This window comes from Glycine soja, chromosome 11 (genome assembly GCF_004193775.1).
Source record: "Glycine soja cultivar W05 chromosome 11, ASM419377v2, whole genome shotgun sequence".
Lineage (NCBI taxonomy): Eukaryota > Viridiplantae > Streptophyta > Magnoliopsida > Fabales > Fabaceae > Glycine > Glycine soja.
The window spans coordinates 39,044,797-39,065,826 of record NC_041012.1 but is presented as its reverse complement, the minus strand read 5'-3'; the positions used below and the strand labels follow the sequence as shown (position 1 = coordinate 39,065,826).

The following is a 21,030-nucleotide window of genomic DNA, read 5'->3' as shown; positions in this document are numbered from 1 at the left end:
ATCACAATCAAAATAATTTTAAAATTATTAGATACATGATAAAAAATATTTTAGAAAAAATATAAAAAGTGAAGCAAATTGAAGATTTTAAACAATTATAACAAAAGGTTACTCATTTTTTAGTTTTAGAATAATATTCAATTACTTATCATACAAATTTGGTGATGCATTCATGTCAAATATCTAGCATAATTATAAATGGAAGCATGATGAATTAATTGAGAAACTATGAGGAGTCTACAAGTTGTTAAATGGGGAGAAATAAGTAATTAAGTAGGAATAATAAGTAAAATTGAATTTGATTAATTATTATTAATAATTAAATAGAGTAACTAAGGTACTCATATTTAAATAATAGCTCAAAAGTTTTCAATTTTATATATATATATATATATATATATATATATATTTTCTTTAGATTTAAGAAGAAGAAAGAGTATGAAAGGATGACAGCAGAGGAAATTTTTTTATACAAATTGTTAAAGGTAAGTTGTATTTTAAAAAAATTTAATTTATATATATATTGACCCTTTCTATTGTTTTGAAGCAACATGCTTCTACTGATTCTTTTGTTTTGCCTCTTCGCCACCATGTGTTTGCTATATCTAGATATATAGTATTATTTTATATGAGAGGAGAAATCATTAACCAACTTTGTATGTTATAATCTGCAGGTTGATAATATTGGAACAAATGAAGCAAGACAAAATGAAGAAAATCTAGCCTCGCAGTGCAAGCATGACACTATTTTAATGAGGAAATTCGAATATACTGCAGATAGTGTGGTTGGATTGCCACTGAAATCAAATATATCACACCATGATTTGAAAGCACAGTATGAATTTGATGAAGATTTCTTTACTACATGGATGTCTTGGCCATTTGTAATGGCCTTACTAGCTAAGACAGCTTTAATGGGTTTGTGCCTCTGTGGTTCTAGTTGAGAAATGAAATTCTGTTCATTTTAATCATAATTACATGCTTTTAACTTGAAAGTTTTATATTCTTTGCAATATGAATTCAGCTAAATTTGTTTGGCTGCATTGTTCCCCTTGGATTATTAAAACAATTTCCTTGACAGATTTGGCTATCCATATGCAAGGAATATTTTAATTTTTATATTCAGTTACTATTTTGAATTATGAATAATGTTAACTTGGTATCGAAATGTTATTTGCTTGTATATACAAAAACATATAGGGTAGGTATAGTTCAACCATTTGATAGATATTAGTACTCATGTCTCCAATAAGATGTTATTGGGGCTTCTTTAGAGTTTAGGACATAATATACTGAAGTTATACTTAACCATTTTAACTTTTTACCTCAATGATGGAAAGCTTATCCTGTTTTCCATTTGTTAATAACAATATATTATTATTATTAATTTATTATTATCCTTGGTATATTTTTTCTCTCATTTTGTTACTCAACTTGTAATAATCTATTCTCTAGCTACGTGGCAGAGCAGGAAGACAGGGGGATCCGACCTCAATACGATTTATTGTCAGGTAGTAATAGTAGACTACTCACTACTGCTACTGTTATTACTGCTACATAGTTTTTAAACATGCGTGTGTATGTTTCTTTCTTAATTCTGATTGGTGAAATGAACCTGATTGAATGCCATCTTCACAGTAATTCTGTCTGTTACTTATTGTATTTTAATTTTCACAGGACATCTTCACTTTGTAAGCTTGTTAATAAAATATAGTACTTATGTTGTTAGAGTGGATTAGCTTCATGGCCCGCAAGATTGACTAGTCCTCCTCCTAGATGAACTGTCACACTCTGATAAAAAAAATGAAAATAACATGTCACACATGTCTTAGAAAATTATAGAATAATTAACTGTTGTCTTTCTAATTTTTTAGCACCCCAATCTGGTTCATCACAATGCTTTTTCTCCTGATTTACACTGATGGTAAGTGACTACATCTTATAATAATTCACCAAGCCAAATTATTTTAAGGATTATTAATTAAATGTATTACTATGATTACATTTTCGTGCATTATTTGTATATGGAGAGACTATGATACTCTTATTATTGGCAGGGGGATTTAATGACTTGTTTATGATCTCTGATGTTTATCATAATTGTAGAGATACAATGTATTTGTTCTAGAGACTTCAGTTATATTACTCTCTGGATTTTGATTTTTTTTTAAACGTTTAATTGGCTAGATCTTCAGCACATGCCGTCTAATTAATTTGATAAGTCATTGGTTACTTAAATACTATTTTATAAGGCAGAAGCAAGTGATTCTATATTGAGAAGCAATCTTTCATGACTAGTTTTTATATACATATTTTGTTCATCTTGTGCTTTTTCAGTCATGGATAGGGATTTTGAACACAAACACGATCAGAGTCTGGTGCACTCAGTGGAGGACAACGGAGTAGATTATCTTCTAGAAAGGGAGGGAAGCAACTGGGATGCGAATTTAAAATGAAAAGACATTCTTTCTCTAAGAGAACAACAAAGATTGGGGATGGTATGTAAATATAATCTCTTGAAATTTTAGACAGAATTTTTTAAATTTCTTAAGCATTTTTGTTTCATAGAGGTGCCCCTTAGAAAGTCTTCAACTCCTTTTCAGAGAAATTGTTGCTTTTTTTTCATTGTTAATCTTGTTTCATATCCTAACAAAAAATAGTGTTGGCAGTGCAATAGTGTTGATGTTGAAGAACACCTATACGGGCTTGCAAAAGATATATATGGGAATCACAGTTGTTACTTCCTCACAAGTAAGTTGATTATATATGTATATTGAAAAAAAAAAATACTGTCATGGTAAATTTAGTGAATCAAGAGTACTTCACTAATTAGTTGTTTTGATCTTGCCTCATTTCGTGTACACTTATTTAATTTCTTTAGTTCTATATATATAATATGCATGATATAATATTTTAGTAATAAATTTTGTCAAACTTTTTTAAATTTATATTTTCCTAACACATTTTTATTAATAGTTAAAATTTATCGAAAATTTCATCCAATTTTTTTATATTAAGAACTATAAAATTACATAAGTCTCACTTCTTGTATAATAATATTTATTTGCTATTTTATAAATTTTAATAAATTATAATTAAATTTCTAAAAATATAATTAACAATAAATAGTATATTAAAAAAAGTTATAAAAACAGTTTTATTGTATGCTTTCTCCCTTGCATATACTATTTTATTAAAAAAAGTTATACTATTTTAATAAATTATAAACATTTTTTCTTATTTTTCACCACATACGTGAAGACAAGAGCTGAATAGTTAAGCTTAGAAAATGACTGATGAATTTTCAGCCTCTCGAAGGTCTTCTATTATTTCAGCTTTGATATAACCTGAATTTTCAGTTTATTTTCAACTTGATGCTAAATTTTGATGTGTGTAGATTCGAGTAATTTCCCCGTGTTAAGAGAAATCAAGGAAGAAACCTCTGTTAATTTGGCATGCAAGGTAATTAGTCATGTGTTCAAAGCGAGTTGATACAAATTTACTTTTACATGTTTGGGTAAAATTGTGATGATGTCTGTTACTGGAAATTTGTCATAACTAAACAGTGACCCTTTTCAAGTACTCTATGTATATGATATGATATCTTTTTTTGTACTGGATTGTGGGCAATGGAGTTTTGGCAAGTGATTTAGTGGTAATGACATGCCAAGAACTGTAAAGTTATTGATTGGATAATTTTTTTTATTGATATTATCAAAAGCATCACTTGGGTAGCATCAGCAGTATATCAATTAAATTGAACCAAAATAGGTCAAACATAATATTCTATTATATAGACCACATCATACATTGATCAATGACGCAAAATTTCAATTTAATCATAGATCTCGAGTTTGGATTTTAGAGATGTAATTTCATCGAAAACTCAAAGGAAAAGTTGGCTGCCTATGTCTTGCAAGGCTCGACAAAATTGTTTTCCATGTCAGATATTTGTGGTTTAGACTAAAAAAAGTTAAAAATGAATGTTGAAAGAATAAGTTTACGATACAGAAAGTTTTCGATATTGAAAAATATAATAAATATAAAATCCAAGAATTAATTTATTTAGACACACATATTAAATTATTATATAATGTAAAAATTAATTTACTTCAATATTTATCCTCTCTGACAAAAATAAATATTAAGTAAGATTGAATTTTAATTTTATATTTTTTTATAATTTTCAATAATACATGCAGGATGTAATAAATTAAATTTTCCAATCCTATTCATTTATTTATTCTTTATAATAATCTAATATTTAAAATTTCCTAGAAATTGCATAACCTTCGAGGTTTTAATTATTCATTTATTAATTGTAATTAATAAAATTCATGTTTTTTGCGTGCAAAACATATAAATACTGTGAATGAAAAATATTAGATTAAGTTAATAGTAAAAATATAAAATAAAATTAGAAAATATTAATTAAGGATAGAAATTAGGTCAGAGGAGGGTGAGTCAGGCTCTAAGACCAAGTAGATGGATATAGTTGATGGGCAACAAGTGAATATTCTTGGAGGAATTCATAAATTCGTTTGACTTTGACTAGATTCTAAGCTAATTTGACCAAAACATGGAATTGCAATTTTTTTTGTTTTAGTATGTTTATATATTAAGTTGCATTTAATTTTTATTTTTTTTATTTCAAACTTTAAACTAAATTGATTTCTCTTTCCTTAAAAAAAATAATAGGATAAGTCAATTTGGTTTAATATCTCAATTAAATCACACCAAAATAGATAAAATCAAATAATAATTTCTATTCTATTTTATTCATATTTCCAAATTAAAGGTGAATGCTGAACAAATAGTTATGAATATTGAAATTCATGTTTGTTTCTTTAAATTCAGTTGATATGAACCTAAAATTTGATGGCTGCTCTAAATGTTAAAAATTAAAAAAATGGAAGAACAAAATCCAAAGATTTATTTCTTTACACATACCTATGATTGCATGATACAAAAAATATTTTCTTCATATTCTTATGGAATTACATAATTAAATTCTAGTTTTAAAATTGTATTCTTATGGAACAACAAAATCCAAAGTTTTATTTTTTTACACATACCCATGATATTACGTGATACAAGAATTATTTTCTTCATATTCTTATGGAATCAAATAATTAAATACTAATTTTAAAATTGTATTCTTATGGAAGAAAAAAATCCAAAGTTTTATTGTTTTACACATGCCTATGATATTACATAATCCAAAAATTATTCTCTATATATTGTTATGGAATTACATAATTAAATACTAATTTAAAAATCGCAAGATTTTAATTATATGTGTGTGGTAAGGGCATAATGAACTAGTACTGCATTTCAGGCCATACTCATTCATAAATGCCACAATCTCTAGAATCTTATAAAAAGGCATGCAGTAAGAATTCACAAGCAGTTACAATTCTAAATAATCTGAGAGGTTGTGTATTTAGTTTTGTGCATCTTAGTGATGGCAATGATTACACGTTATTGCTCTCTTGCTCTGGTTTTATTGTGGTGTTTATACAACATCTCATTCTTGAAGGCCAATGATGGTGGCTTTAGTGTGGAAATGATCCACCGCGACTCGTCAAGATCACCATTGTATCGTCCAACAGAAACTCCGTTCCAACGAGTTGCGAATGCTGTGCGTCGTTCGATCAACCGTGGGAATCATTTCAAGAAAGCTTTTGTGAGCACAGATTCAGCCGAATCGACTGTAGTAGCAAGTCAAGGTGAATACCTAATGAGATATTCAGTTGGAAGCCCACCATTCCAAGTATTGGGTATTGTTGACACAGGTAGTGACATTCTTTGGCTGCAATGTGAACCCTGTGAAGACTGTTACAAGCAAACCACTCCAATATTCGATCCTTCAAAATCGAAAACCTACAAAACCCTACCTTGCTCTTCTAATACGTGTGAATCTTTGCGTAATACCGCTTGCTCTTCGGACAATGTGTGTGAATATAGTATTGACTATGGTGATGGTTCACACTCAGATGGAGATCTTAGCGTGGAAACCCTAACTTTAGGGTCCACTGACGGTTCTTCTGTCCATTTTCCTAAAACCGTGATAGGATGCGGGCACAACAATGGGGGGACCTTTCAAGAGGAAGGCTCTGGCATAGTTGGCCTTGGAGGAGGACCCGTGTCTCTTATATCTCAATTGAGTTCTTCAATTGGTGGAAAATTTTCCTATTGTTTGGCACCAATATTTTCAGAATCTAACTCATCTAGCAAACTCAATTTTGGAGATGCTGCTGTGGTTTCTGGGCGTGGAACTGTCTCAACCCCTCTAGACCCATTAAATGGACAAGTATTTTATTTCCTAACCTTGGAAGCATTCAGTGTGGGAGACAATAGAATAGAGTTTTCAGGCTCCTCCTCTTCTGGATCTGGTAGTGGAGATGGAAACATTATAATTGACTCTGGTACAACACTCACGCTTTTGCCACAGGAAGATTACTTGAATTTGGAATCAGCAGTATCAGATGTAATTAAATTAGAGCGTGCTAGGGATCCAAGTAAACTCTTGAGCCTATGCTACAAAACTACATCAGATGAACTGGATTTACCAGTCATCACAGCACATTTTAAAGGTGCAGATGTTGAGTTGAATCCTATCAGCACCTTTGTTCCGGTGGAAAAGGGAGTAGTATGTTTTGCTTTCATTTCAAGTAAAATTGGTGCCATCTTTGGGAACTTGGCACAACAAAACCTCTTGGTTGGCTATGACCTCGTAAAGAAAACTGTCTCCTTTAAGCCCACAGATTGTACCAAGGGGTGATTGCCTATGGCCTCTTGTTTGGGTCCAATAAAATCAGACAACCCCCATTATCATTATTCATTCTATTCTCCCAATATTTAATAATTAACAATTAAATGTTTTTATTCTCTCAATTATTTAATAGTTTTTGTTTTAATTCCTATTCTAACCTTAATCCTACCTAAATTAATATGCTAACTAATAAAGATTTTAATCAACCTGAACTTAAAATCTGCACTAAAAAAATTCTACCTAAAGTCTTCATTTGCTATACATGTCACGAATCACGATAATACCCAGATATGCTTAAAAGCACTACCCTAAACTGTTTGTCATTTGGCATAATTTACCGCAAGAATTTGTCACCACACTAATCATTGTTTATTTTATTTTCAAATCAATAGCATTTTGATTGTGAACAATTACTCAATAATGTATCATTTATGTAGGCTTCAATAAAAAAATATTTCAATTAGCATTTTAAATGAAATTAAAGGAAATAATGTTTAATAATAAGAAAAGTTATCAAATTGAAGCGAATATATGATAAAATTAAAGTTTATGGTGTTTATTTGTAAAAGAGATAAAGTTTAGGGAGGCTTAGTGTTGGATAATATACAAAATTTTAAATTAGTATTTAATTATGTAATTGCATAGAAATATAAAGAAATTAATTTTTGGATTATGCAATATCACAGGCATGTGTAAAAAAAATAAAACTTTGGATTTTATTCTTCCGTAAGAATACAATTTTAAAATTAGTATTTGATTATTTAATTCTATAAAAATATGAAGAAAATATTTTTTGTATTACGTATCATGGGCATGTGTAAAAAAAATAAAACTTTGAATTTTGTTATTCCATAATAATACAATTTTAAAATTAGAATTGAACTATGTAATTCCATAAGAATATGAAGAAAATAGTTTTTGTCTTATGTAATCATAGGTATGTGTAAAGAAATAAATCTTTGGATTTTGTTCTTCCGTTTTTTTTAGTTTTGAACATTTAGAGCAGTCATCAAATTTTAGGTCCATATCAATTGAATTTAAAGAAAACAACATGAATTTTAAACTTTCAATATTGATAACGATTTGTTCAGCATTCACCTTTAATTTGGAAATATGAATAAAATAGAATATAAATTATTATTTAATTTTATCTATTTTAGTAGTGAGATAGTCAACCGAATATTTTTTTAAGGAAAGAGAAATCAATTTAGTTTAAAGTTTGAAATTAAAAAAATGTAACTTAATACATAAACATACTAATAATTTATCTCCTAATTTCTATTCTTTATTAAAATCATGAATAAAATACTATTGATTATTTAAAATTTAAATATACTTTTAAAAAAATCCTTGTTTTAAATTCTTAAGTTTCATGAAAGTCCTTTTAAATTTACAAAATAAAATTGATATTAGTATAATTCTAATATTATTTATAATTTTATTTTACGTTTACTATTAATTTAATCTAATCTTTTTTATTCATTGTATTTATATTTAATGGGAAAAACATGAATTTTATTTACTATATATAAATTGTTATATAAAATGAAAAAAAACAATTATATTGGAAATTTTAATTTATTACATCCTTCAAGTATTATTGAAAAGTATATTAAATATAAAATTCAATTGCAATCTTACTTAATCTTTATTTTGGTTTGAGAGGATAAATATTGAAGTAAAAAAAATTACAAAAGCTAATGACACTAATTTTTGGATCTTGTAATTCCATGTTTTGGTCAAATTAGCTTAGAATCTAGTCAAAGTCAAATGAATCTATGAGGTCTTCCAGGAATATTCACTTGTTGTCCATCAATTACATCCATCAACTTGATCTTAGATCGTGACTCACCCTCTTATGTCTTAATTTCTATCCTTAATTAATATTTTTTAATTTTATTTTATATGTTTACAATTAATTTAATCTAATATTTTTCATTCATTGTATTTATATTTTATGCACACAAAAAAACATGAATTTTATTAATTGCAATTAATTAAATGAATAATTAAAACCACAAAGGTTATGCAATTTCTAGGAAATTTTAAATATTAGATTATTATAAAGAATGAATAAATTAGTGAGATTGGAAATTTTAATTTATTACATCTTGCATGTATCATTGAAAAATATAGTAAATATAAAATTCAAATTCAATTTTTACTTAATATTTTTTTATGATAGGATAAATATTGAAGTAAATTAATTTTTGCATTATATAATAATTGAATATGTGTGTCTAAATAAATTAATTTTTGGATTTTATATTTTTTATATTTTTGAATATTGAAAACTTTCGGTATCCTAAACTTATTCTTTCAACATTCACCTTTAAGTTTTTTAGTCTAGATCACAAGTATCATGCATGAAAAACAATTCTATTGAGCCTTTCAAGACTATTACATATGATAAAATTTTTCCTCTAAATATTTAATGAAATTATATCTCTAAAACTTAAACCTAAGATCTCTAGTTAAACTTAAACTTTACATCATTGATCTACATGCTATGTCGTCTATATCAAGGGATATGTGTAAAGAATGGAAAATAAATATATTTAAAAATATGAATGAAATATAATAGAATACAATGTAATAACATATTATTTTTTTTTATCTATTTTGTGCAATTTAATTGATATACTCAATTAAATTTGACTCAACTCTTTTTAATTTAATTTATTTCATAAGAAAAGAAATACTAATTTATTTAAAAATTTAAAAAATATAAAAAATTAAGAATCAAAGGAATGGGGAGAATATATTCACTAGTGCAGAAAGACCATTCTACGATGGTCGAAATAAATTTTTTATAACGATTTTGAGTCATCTTGAAATGTAACATTGTGAAAAATCAAGATTTTTCACAATCGTTTAGAAAAAATCTTAAAAATGTGTTTTTCTATAATAGTTCTAAACTAAAAATCGTCTTAAAATTTTTTAAAAGAAAATAAGAAATATTGATAATTTTAAGATAATTCTTTCCAAAATAATCTTAAAAAATATACTTTTTAAAATAATTTTTTTAATAACCATCTTAGAATTTATTTTAAAAAAAAATTAATGAAAAAAGTTCTAATCGATTCGTTTAATTTACAAATTTAGCTTCAGTTAAGGAAATGCTTTTTTTCTCATTCTGCCTCCATATACATAAATGACTACCAATTATGCCAACATTCTGAAATAATAATTTAGAGATTTCAGAACCATAAAACTTTATTAAATTAAATATGTTACCATAACGCATGGACTGAAGCTTAGAAATGTTGATGTCAGCCAAAACATATAAATGAGAGAAGCATTTAAACGCATCAACTTGTATATATAGATAAGTGACATTAAAATGTGCCCATGAAATTACCCTACCCGATCCCAAGTCCAGTTAGATCCAACATTTGCAGACTCCAAGAATGCCTTGAATACATCTTTAACCTCCTAATAAGGAAATATGATGAATAATTAATGGCTAGGAACATAACACATACATAAAATATTGATATTCCACTTTCATACCATCTTATTTGCATAAACTAGGGGTTCTGGCTTAAGAGAATTTGTATCAACTCACTTTGAACATATGACTAATTACCTTGCAAGCCAAATTAACAGAAGTTTCTTCCTTGATTTCTCTTAACATGGGGAAATTACGCGAATCTACATACATCAAAATCTAGCATCAAGTTGAAAATAAACTGAAAATTCAGGTTATATCAAAGCTGAAATAATAGAAGACCTTTGTGAGGCTGAAAATTCATCTCATTTTCTAAGCTTAACTATTAAACTCTTGTCTTCATGTATGTGGTAAAAATAAGAAGAAATGTTTGTAATTTATTAAAATAGTATAACTTTTTTTAATAAAATAGTATATGCAACGGAGAAAGCATACAATAAAACAATTTTCATAACTTTTTAAATATATTATTTATTGTTAATTATATTTTTAGAAATTTAATTTTGAAATTTATAAAATCACAAAAAATATTACTATACAAGAAGTGAAACTTATGTAATTTTATAGTTCTTAATAAAAAAACAATTGGATGAAATTTTCAATAAATTTTAACTATTAATAAAAATGTGTTAGAAAAATATAAATTTAAAAAAGTTTGACAAAATTTGTTACTAACATATTATAACATATTAATATATATATATATATATATATATATATATATATATATATATATATATATATATATTATATAACACTAAAGAAATTAAATAAGTTTACAGTACTAGGAAGGAAATGAGACAATCAAGATCAAAACAACCAATTAGTGAAGTACTCTTAATTCACTAAATTTACCTCGACAGTATTTTTTTCCAATATACATATATAATCAACTTACTTGTGAGGAACTAACAACCGTGATTCCCATATCTTTTGCAAGCCCGTATAGGTGTTCTTCAAGATCCACACTAGTTGCACTACTGCATTATTTTTGTTAGAGTATGAAACAAGATTAACAATGAAAAACAAGCAACAATTTCTCTGAAAAGGAATTGAAGACTTTGTAAGGGGCATGCTGTATGCAACAAAAATATTTAAGAAATTTAAAAAATTCTGTCTAAAATTTCAAGACATTATATTTGCATACCATTCCCAAGCTTTGTTGTTTTCCCAGAGAAGTAATGTCTTCCCATTTTAAATTCGTATCCCAGTTGCTTCCCTCCCTTTGTAGAAGATAATATACTCCGTTGTCCTCCACCGAGTGCACCAGACTCGGATCGTGTTTGTGTTCAAAATTCCTATCCATGACTGAAAAAGCACAAGATGAACAAAATATGTATATAAAAACTAATCATGAAAGATTACTTCTCAATATAGAATCAGTTACTTCTGCCTTATAAAATTATAAAATTGTATTTAAGTAACCAAAGACTTATCAAATTAAGTAGATGACATGTGCTGAAGATCTGGCGAATTAAACGTTTAAAAAAAATTCAAAATCCAAAGAGAATATAACTAAAGTCTCTAGGACAAATACATTGTGTCTAAATAAATTAATATTTGGATTTTATATTTATTAAATTTTTAATATAAAAAACTTTCTATATCGGAAACTTATTCTTTCAACATTCACCTATACTAATTTATTTGAAAATTAAAAATTATATAAATTAAGTCTATATTAATATATAATATTTTATCTCTTAATTTGTATCATTAAATAATATTTTGGAAAAACTATTATGAATTGTTTGAAATTTAACTATATATTAAAACATTCTTGTTTCTAATATTCTTATATTTCATAAAATCATTTTAATGTTCAAAGTTAAAATTATAATTAATATAACTATAAAATATTTATCATTTAATTATATGTTACACATTAATTTAATCTAATTATGTTTCACTCATTGTATTTTTATTTTATGCATCAAATCTCAAGCATGAATTTTATATTCTGCAAATAGTTAAATGAATAGGTAAAATATAAAATGCTATACAATTTATCTTAAATTTTATATTATATAGAATGAACAAAATAGTGGGATTATTGGGGAAAAAAGTTTTTCTTGCATCTATTTAGGAGATGGGCTACAAGGTTAAATGGAGGGGTAATTAGAGCCCAATATTGAATTAAGATAATAAAAGACCACCTGTCACCCACCCCCATCCCACACATCACCAATTAGTGTACATCCCCCAAAAAAATGTAACTAGAAAATTAAATAACTATACTCCACCTTGTAGAGAAAAAAGCTTAGACAAGGAAGGGCTTAGAAATGGCTATTAAGGCCTAACAAATGGGTTGATCTCTTAACCTAAAACAATGGAATGTTGAATTAAATAATAGATTGATGCTAACGGATATAGTAGTACTTTTATTGGGTGTTAACTAAATTTGGGCCCAACGGAGTAACCCATGGGTGAGAAATTTATGAGAGAGACTAAATATAAAAAAGGAGATGGGTTGTTGGGAGCTCAATAAGTGGTTATGTTATGTAAATGCTAAGTCACACTCACCTAACTTTCACTTAAATTAGGAAATGTGAAGCAGGAGAGTGGCAGGAAAGGCATAGAGAGGTAGGGAAAAAGAAGAAGGATCCAAAGTCATGTTTAGCATATCGTAGGCAAATCCAAGGTTTAGTGCAACCCATTACAAGTTTTTTCCTACCCATAATTGTATTGATTCCTTCTACTTCACCCCTAGTATGTTTTTCTAATTCTGCCATGTATGTTTTGATTCATGTTCTTCATCTATGTTGTATAAGTATGTTGTGATAAGGTTTTTTTTTTTTTTTTTGTATTAATATATAACTAATGAGTTATGTGTTAAGGTTTTGTTGATGGTGAAGTCTAATAAATATATTTGTATATGAGTTGTATGATATATGTCAAAATGTTTATTAGAGTTCACCATCAACAAAACACCCATACAAACTTATTAGTCATACATTAATACAAAACCCTCTTTTTAAACCCTATCATAACATATATGACGCAGATGAAAAAGATGAATCAAAGCATGCATGGAAGAAAAGGAAAAACATGCAGGGGAAGAATTCAAAGGAAACAATACAATTAATGGGGTCGGAAAAACATGTTAGTGGCTGCACTCACCTTGGATTTGCCTAGGATTTGCTAAGCATGAGTTTGAATCCTTCTTTTTCCTTGCCTCAACACCCGTTGTCCTCTTCTCCTTTCATTTTTCCTTTGCTTCTCTTTAGGTCTCGAAAGTGAGTTGAGGGTGACCTAAGGTTTACCTAACTACTTAATCCCTTATTGGGCATCCAAAAACGCATTCCCTTTTTATTTAATTTGTTAATTAAATAATTTTCACTCATGGGTTTCCATGTTGGGCCAAATAAATGTCAGGTTTTTAATTGTCAGATTTTTGGAGAATTTTTATTTTTATTTGTTTATCGTGTGTAAAGTTCAAGTTCACATTAAATATTATTTTATCAATTACACGTTTATTCATTTTCTTGTCTTTAATTAATTTACACGTACATTTATTATGAAATGGAAAGAAAAAGGCGGGAAATAAAAACTCCACACATATTTTATTAGAATCAAGAAAATTTATTATATTTATCGGTTTCTAGAAAATAACCTTAAAAGACAAATCAAAAGAAAAAAATTAAAAGAAAATTAATATATAAACATACTAATAATTTATCTCCTAATTTACATTCTTTATTAAAATTATGAATAAAATATTATTAACTATTTAAAATTTACTATTTTTTTTTATAAAAAATCCTTAATTATTTTAAATTCTTACAATTTATAAAAGTAATTTGAAAGTTACAAAATGAAATTAATATTAATATAATTCTAAGATTATTTAAATTTATTTTTATTATACATTAATTAATTTAATCTAATATTTTTATTCATTGTGTTTATATATTATGAAAAAAACATGAATTTTATTTACTGCAAATGGATTCTTATATACAATGAAAAAAAGAATTGGATTATAAATTTTGATTTATTACATCCTTCATGTATATATTATTGAAAATGTAATAAATATAAAATTCAAATACAACCTTACTTAATCTTTGTTGTGGTTTGAGAGGATAAATTTGAAGTTAGAAAATTATGAAATATAATGGGATTAATTTTTTGGAATTTACAATTCTCTGTTATGTTCAAAATAGCTTAGAATCTAGTCAAAGGAATTAATAAGGTCCTCCAGTATCTTACCAAACGCAATAGTCTAATCAATATATTTAAGTCCATATCAGTTGGATTTGAAACTTTCCATATCGATAACCAACCTATTTTTTCAACATTCACCATTAATTTTAAAATATGAATAATATAGAATAGAACATATCAGTTAATTCTATCTATTTTTGGTGTTATTTAATTAATTCAGATACTCGATAAAATTTGACTTCTATTTTGTTGTTCTAAAGAATGAATATATATATATATATATATATATATATATATATATATATATATATATATATATAAATTTTTTAAAACTAAGACTAAAATAGAAAATTAAATGTAAATTAATATTATTTACATACATGCACACATAATTTATGAAGAAAAAAAACATGAAATTTATTTACTACAAATAGATTATTATTATATCCAATGAAAAAAAAAACAATTGGATTCAAAATTTTAATTTATTAGATCCTTCATGTATTATTGAAAAATGTAATAAATATAAAATTTAAATGTAATCTCACTTAATTTTTATTTTTGGTTTGAGAGGATAAATATTGAAGTAAAAAAAGTTATAAAAACTAATGACATTATAGCCCATTTCAGCGATTGCGGATTTTTATTTTTGGTTTTCAAATCCAATTTAAAAACAAAACATGTTTGGAAAAAATAGAGATAAAATGACTTTTAAATTATTTTTAAAACAATTTTACCCTTATTTCAAAATCAAGAATTATTTTTTTATGAATTTGATTTTTAGTTTAAAAAGTGACACTTTTGTTGTCCCACTACTATCATTGTGACACCATTTACCCCACATAAATCTATTTATACAAATACAACAAGTGAAATATAATATTTAAGATTTAAAAAAAAAATTCTTATAAAGTAAAAGACAATGCATGACTTTAATGTCTTTGTAGTCAACGCATAAATAGATAATAAAAAATAAAAATGTATTTGCTCTCCAAAGGCCATTTCAAATACATAACTAAAATTATTACAATTAAAATCATAAATTTAAAGAGAAAAATAAACATAGGTTTAATCCTGATGTCACAACCTATAAGAACATTACATATCATAAGAAAATATAAAATAAATTGATTTTAAATTAAAGTCTAAGTTCCTCCTCAAGATTTATCATCACTATGGTACTAAATCTCATCCTACAAATGACAATAAGCCCATACACAAACAACACAAAAAGATAAGGAAGTGAGATACATTTCACCACATATAACATATTGAGTATTTAAAACAAGTAAAAATAATATATCATCATACTAGCAAACATTTGTACCGTAGTCACACAATCATTTACATTCTCATATACATGCATGTTTTATGATACAAATTCCACCTAAGACTTTATATGCATGTGATGTCAATAAAAATACTTTTTTAAAAAAGCCCAAGAGAACATGCAATTGTCAGATTTTCACACCATGAAAAATCTGACAATTGCGACGGACTTCAGAGACGACGGAGCAGGTCTAAAAGGAGACCTTCTTCACGTTGGAGGGAACATGGCTATCTAACTTGACAACGTTTCGATCTGCATATTTGAGGACCCGCGTGCTCCTTGGCGAATGAGTAGAGGATGGCGCAACGCGTCAGAGCCTTTGGGAGAGACGTTTCGGATAGGGTTGGTGGAGGCGGAGAGTCTGCGGACCACCTTGTCTTTGAGGGCAAAGAAGAAACCCTACTTTTCCATTTTGAAGAATGAGAAAGAGAATTTAGAAAGTCAATAAGTCATGAGGCAATAAAAAATATAAAAAATGAAAGGTGCATTTAACATGGTTTTACTAAAACCGATTTTAAATATCTTATTCCAAGACGTTCTATATAGTCGTCCTAAAAATAGTGTTGTAGAAGAGTATTTATTTAGTAGTGTTCATTGAAATGAGACTATCAACAACACATCATGATTATCTTGTCTTACAAGGATATTCCAATTCATGAGATCGTCAGAGGTTCAAAATCAAATAACCTATAAGATTAAAATCATACTTCAACTCTTTCATGTTCTTTCTGGTTAATTCAACAACATCCCTCAAAAAGAATATAGTAAAAAAGAACCATATAAAAGTTTTAATATGATAATTAATGAATCAAAATCAAAACTGAAATTTTGAGATTTTGATGATATGAGCAATCTTTTCCCGTTTTCGCCATCTGTTTTCTTGCAATGTTGTTCAAGCAACAATTACCCCAAATTATAAGATCTGAAATGGATTTGGGCAGACCTCACGTCCAGTTTTTCAAAACCCAAGGTTTCCAAAGAGGGATGAGTTCCAAATTAAAAGCTCCTTTCATCGAGGCAATTTGTAGGAATCTGAGAGATTCGCCCCTTTTAGATTTGATGGGAAACTTCCATCAGCGGACAACTCAAGTTTGGAACAATTGTCTACCACTAAGTAATTAAACAATAGATCAAAGGAAGATATGCATGCATTAGAGCAATGATTCTAATTGAGAGCATGCCCCAATGAAATCATCTTTAGATTACTAACACTACGTTGAGATCAAGCAACTTGAGCCTAATTATTTGCAAAATCATTTGTGCCTATAATGGTAGAGTTTCATTATACATATAATCAGCAATATTCATAATTTGAATCTAATTTGCTAATTATTTACTAATTCAAAATTCACCAAAATTAATCTTTTATTGTTTTTCCTTTATATGTATTAACAATTAATAATTCACCAATGACGTTTGTATATAATATAATTTATAACAAATAATAATTCACCTATATATAGTTTATTTGCAAATAACCAAAGAAACACAATATAATTTTAGGAGAAAAAAAAACTAATCCTTCTATTGAGAGAGTAATAAAATGAACAATGATAATAAAAAAAAATTTGGAAACGTAATTCAGTCATTTTATTTGATCCAATAGTAAAACAAACAACAACCAATCACTCCTGGGTACAATCTGTGGGCTTAAAGGAGACTGTTTGCTCCATAAGGTCATAGCCAACCAAGAGGTTTAGCTGTGCCAAGTTCCCAAAGATGGAAACAACTTCACTTGAATGGAAAGCAAAACATACTACTCCCTCAGCCACTTGAACAAAGGTGCTGATAGGGTTCAACTCAACATCTGCACCTTTAAAATGTGCTGTGATCACTGGTACATCTAGTTGACCAGATGGTGTAGTTTGGTAGCATAGGCTCAAGAAATTACTTGGATCGCTAACACGATTTGCTTGAATTGCATCTGCTACTGCTGATTCCAAATTCGAGTAATCTTCTTGTGGCAAAAGAGTGAGTGTAGTACCAGAATCAATTATTATGTTTCCCTCTCCATTACTAGATCCAGAAGAAGAGGAGCCTCCAACAAACTCTATTCTTTTGTCTCCAACACTGAATGCTTCCAAGATTAGGTAGTAAAATACTTCTGATCCAGTTTTTGAGACTAGAGGGGTTGAGACAGTGCCAAGCCCCGAAACAACAGCGGCATCTCCAAAATTGAGTTTGCTAGACGAGTTAGATTGTGAAAACATTGGTGCCAAACAATAGGAAAATTTTCCACCAATTGAAGAACTCAATTGAGATATAAGAGACACGGGTCCTCCTCCAAGGCCAACTACGCCAGAGCCTTCCCCTTGAAAGGTTCCTTTATTGTTGTGCCCGCATCCTATCACGGTGTTAGGAAATTGGACAGAAGAACCATTGGTGGAACCTAAAGTTAGGGTTTCCACGCTAAGATCTCCTTGTGAGTGTGAACCATCACCATATTTAATAGTGTATTTACACCCAATTTTGTCCGAAGAGCAAGATGGAGTACTTATCACTGATTGACACATGTTGGAAGAGCAAGGTAGGGTTTTGTAGGTTTTTGATTTTGAAGGATCGAATATTGGAGTGGTTTGTTCGTAACAGTCTTCACAGCGTTGGCATTGCATCCAGGTAATGCCACTACCAGTGTCAACAACACCCAATATTTCGAATGGTGGGGTTCCAACTGAATAGCTCATTAGGTATTCTCCTTGACTTGCTTTTACAGTGGATTCGGCTGTGTTTGTGGAGGCAACAAAACTTTTTTTGTTGAAATGATTCGCACGGTTGATGGAACGACGCATGGCATTGGCAACTCGTTGGAACGGTGTTTCTGTGTGACGATACAGTGGTGATCTTGACGAGTCGCGGTGGATCATTTCCACACTAAAACCACTATTAAGGACCTTTGAGTTTGAGAAAGAGATATTAATGTAAAGACAAAGTAAAACAAGAGCAAGAGATGACGAAGAACGTGTCATCATTGCTGCCATTACTAAGATTGGCAACAAAAGTGAAAAAATTAACAACCTAGCTCTCGGATTACTTAGAATTGTGTAATTGCTACTAGTGCATTCTTGGTGGCTTTTTATAAGATTCTAGTGATTGTGGAATTATATGGAGGAAAAGATTTTGCAATGATTGAAATGAATGAGTATGGCCTGAAATGTAGTAATTTTTAATTTGTTTCATTACCACATATGATTATGATCTTTCTCAATAAAGCATTAGAATCTACAATTTTAAAATTCCATATTCGTATAAAGATTTTTGGTTAAAAATTCAAAAGCAAAAACACCCATTTATGGCACCCTTTTCAACATTAACTATGGCAATCAAAGGGTCATTCATGCTTGTCAATTGAGTTTATCACTAGTCTTAGGCCATTAACTCTTATTTCTTTCACAAATAAAAAAATTGGAACCTCATTCCTTTTCCTCTTGCACAAGGCCTTCAAGGGAGGAGAGGCCACCATTTTCTTCTTTTAAGCTCCATACTAGTGTTCTTGAGACTTCTTCTCTCAAAGTTTTGGTAAGAAGCTCTTAAACCTCTCTTTTCTTCTTATTTCTTCATCATTTTCGTCCAAAACTCTTATTTTTTGTTCCAAAATTTCTTTTTCATTCTTTGAAACTTGAGACTTCTAGATCTGAGTCCTTGTTCCTTTGAGAATTTTGTGTCATATGTTTTATTCAAGGTAAGGGAGGTCTTTCCACTTCTCGAACCCTAACCTTGTTATCTTTGGAAATTAGGCTTCATTGCAAGTTGTATTGACAATTAAAATTTAATATCTGCTCTCACGAATGAAACTGCCAAATATGGTGTTTTCTTTAAGTTTTAAGATTAAAACTGAGTTCTTTAGGTGTTAAAACTTAGGGCTAGTCTTAAATTTCACTTAAATCAGAGTTTTCTAGCAAAACTTATGAATAATACAAGTTTAAGAACATTTTGTACAATAAAATTTTGTCATAAAATTGAGCTGATTGTTATAGTTATATGGATTGTTAAAGTTTTAATCTCAAAAATGAGTTAGGTAGATGTGAAAATGTAGAGTAACATATAAGATTCATGAAAAACTGATTTTCGAAACATCGAGAACCCTGAAATTAAGTTTAGAAGTGGAACTTTGTAAAATTGAATGTCAAAGTAATTTTAGACACTAGACCGCTTAACATTGGAATTCATGCCTCTAGACAAAGTTGCCATAGAATTATTTATTTTGGAACTATTGATTTAATTGTTATATTATTGCTGAGATATATTGCAAAATCTGAAGACTAATGCATGCTCTGAAATTATGGTGATTTTATGTTGATAGAATTTCTGAGACATGTATATTATTTTATTATTATGGAATGGTAAGACTGACAGAGTGTGAATTCTGATAAATTATATTTGTGGCGTGCAAATTTACATTTTGATATATATATATATATATATATATATATATATATATATATATATATATATATATATATATATATATATATTATTTTATCTGTACGCGTTGTGGTTTGGGTTCGAGGATGTTCAACCTTTGACAAATTGTTTGTTATGATTGTTAGATGGTTGTAATCATAGTATTATGATGTCTGATTGTTTGTGTAACAAGTGATTTCTGCCACTTAAGGGGCCACGATTGGTACCTTGAAAGTAGTATATAAGCTTAAGCCTCGTCTCTCTTTCTTGTTTGTTTAGATATGTGTGGCACGAGGGTTACACACGTGATGCAGTAGTAGAAGTCAAGAGGATTGGAGAAAGAGTAAGAAATCAATGGTTCTATTTTCTTATGTGAGAAAGTGAGATTACATTGAGAAAGTGAATGATAAACAAAGATACATTGGGATATAGTGGGCGGAGAGGTTTGAAAACCTGGGGGAACTAGCAAGTGATGACTATCTGACATTTGGTGTGCTCATTTAGCACGGATGACTGTTAACGTTTTAATTATGTTGGGATTTACGTCGGCCAAGTGCAAATGAATCCCAATTGTAGTAATGAACCAAAGCTTAAGTCGTCTTCCAAGGGAATAGTGGAAGGATGAATATTCCAATTAAAACATTTTAGATAAAGACATTTTTGTGTTTTTATATTTTAAACTACCTAAAACTAAAACTAATCAAAACAAAAAATAAAATATATATTTTTCTAGAGAGATTAATGTGCTGAAAATTTAATGACAAATTAAAAGAAAGGGTAGAGTTATTTTTTACGCAATAACAATTGTAAACAAAAACAATAACATTGAGATGCTAAAATTGTACTTGGAATCCCCCTATTTGTTGCAATTCCTTACACTTCTACGTCATTATATCGTTCATCCTT

The 21,030-nt window shown here is 28.4% G+C and overlaps 2 protein-coding genes and 1 long non-coding RNA gene across 3 annotated transcripts; 2 read left to right on the top strand and 1 right to left on the bottom strand.

The window, feature by feature from the left end:
• Positions 1-576: 576 nt before the first annotated feature.
• On the top strand, positions 577-3,729 carry LOC114374120. Its single transcript, XR_003658525.1, has 5 exons — positions 577-918; positions 1,456-1,511; positions 2,338-2,498; positions 2,670-2,751; positions 3,398-3,729. It is a non-coding gene; the product is annotated as an uncharacterized LOC114374120 (long non-coding RNA).
• Positions 3,730-5,464: 1,735 nt separating this feature from the next.
• LOC114373273 (aspartic proteinase CDR1-like) lies at positions 5,465-6,849 on the top strand. Its single transcript, XM_028330774.1, has one exon. It carries the CDS (start codon positions 5,465-5,467, stop codon positions 6,782-6,784), a length of 1,320 nt encoding a protein of 439 aa, XP_028186575.1. The 3' UTR covers positions 6,785-6,849.
• A 10,499-nt stretch (positions 6,850-17,348) lies between these two features.
• LOC114373272 (aspartic proteinase CDR1-like) lies at positions 17,349-18,701 on the bottom strand. The gene has a single exon (XM_028330773.1). It carries the CDS (start codon positions 18,699-18,701, stop codon positions 17,349-17,351), a length of 1,353 nt encoding a protein of 450 aa, XP_028186574.1.
• Between the last annotated feature and the right edge of the window lie 2,329 nt (positions 18,702-21,030).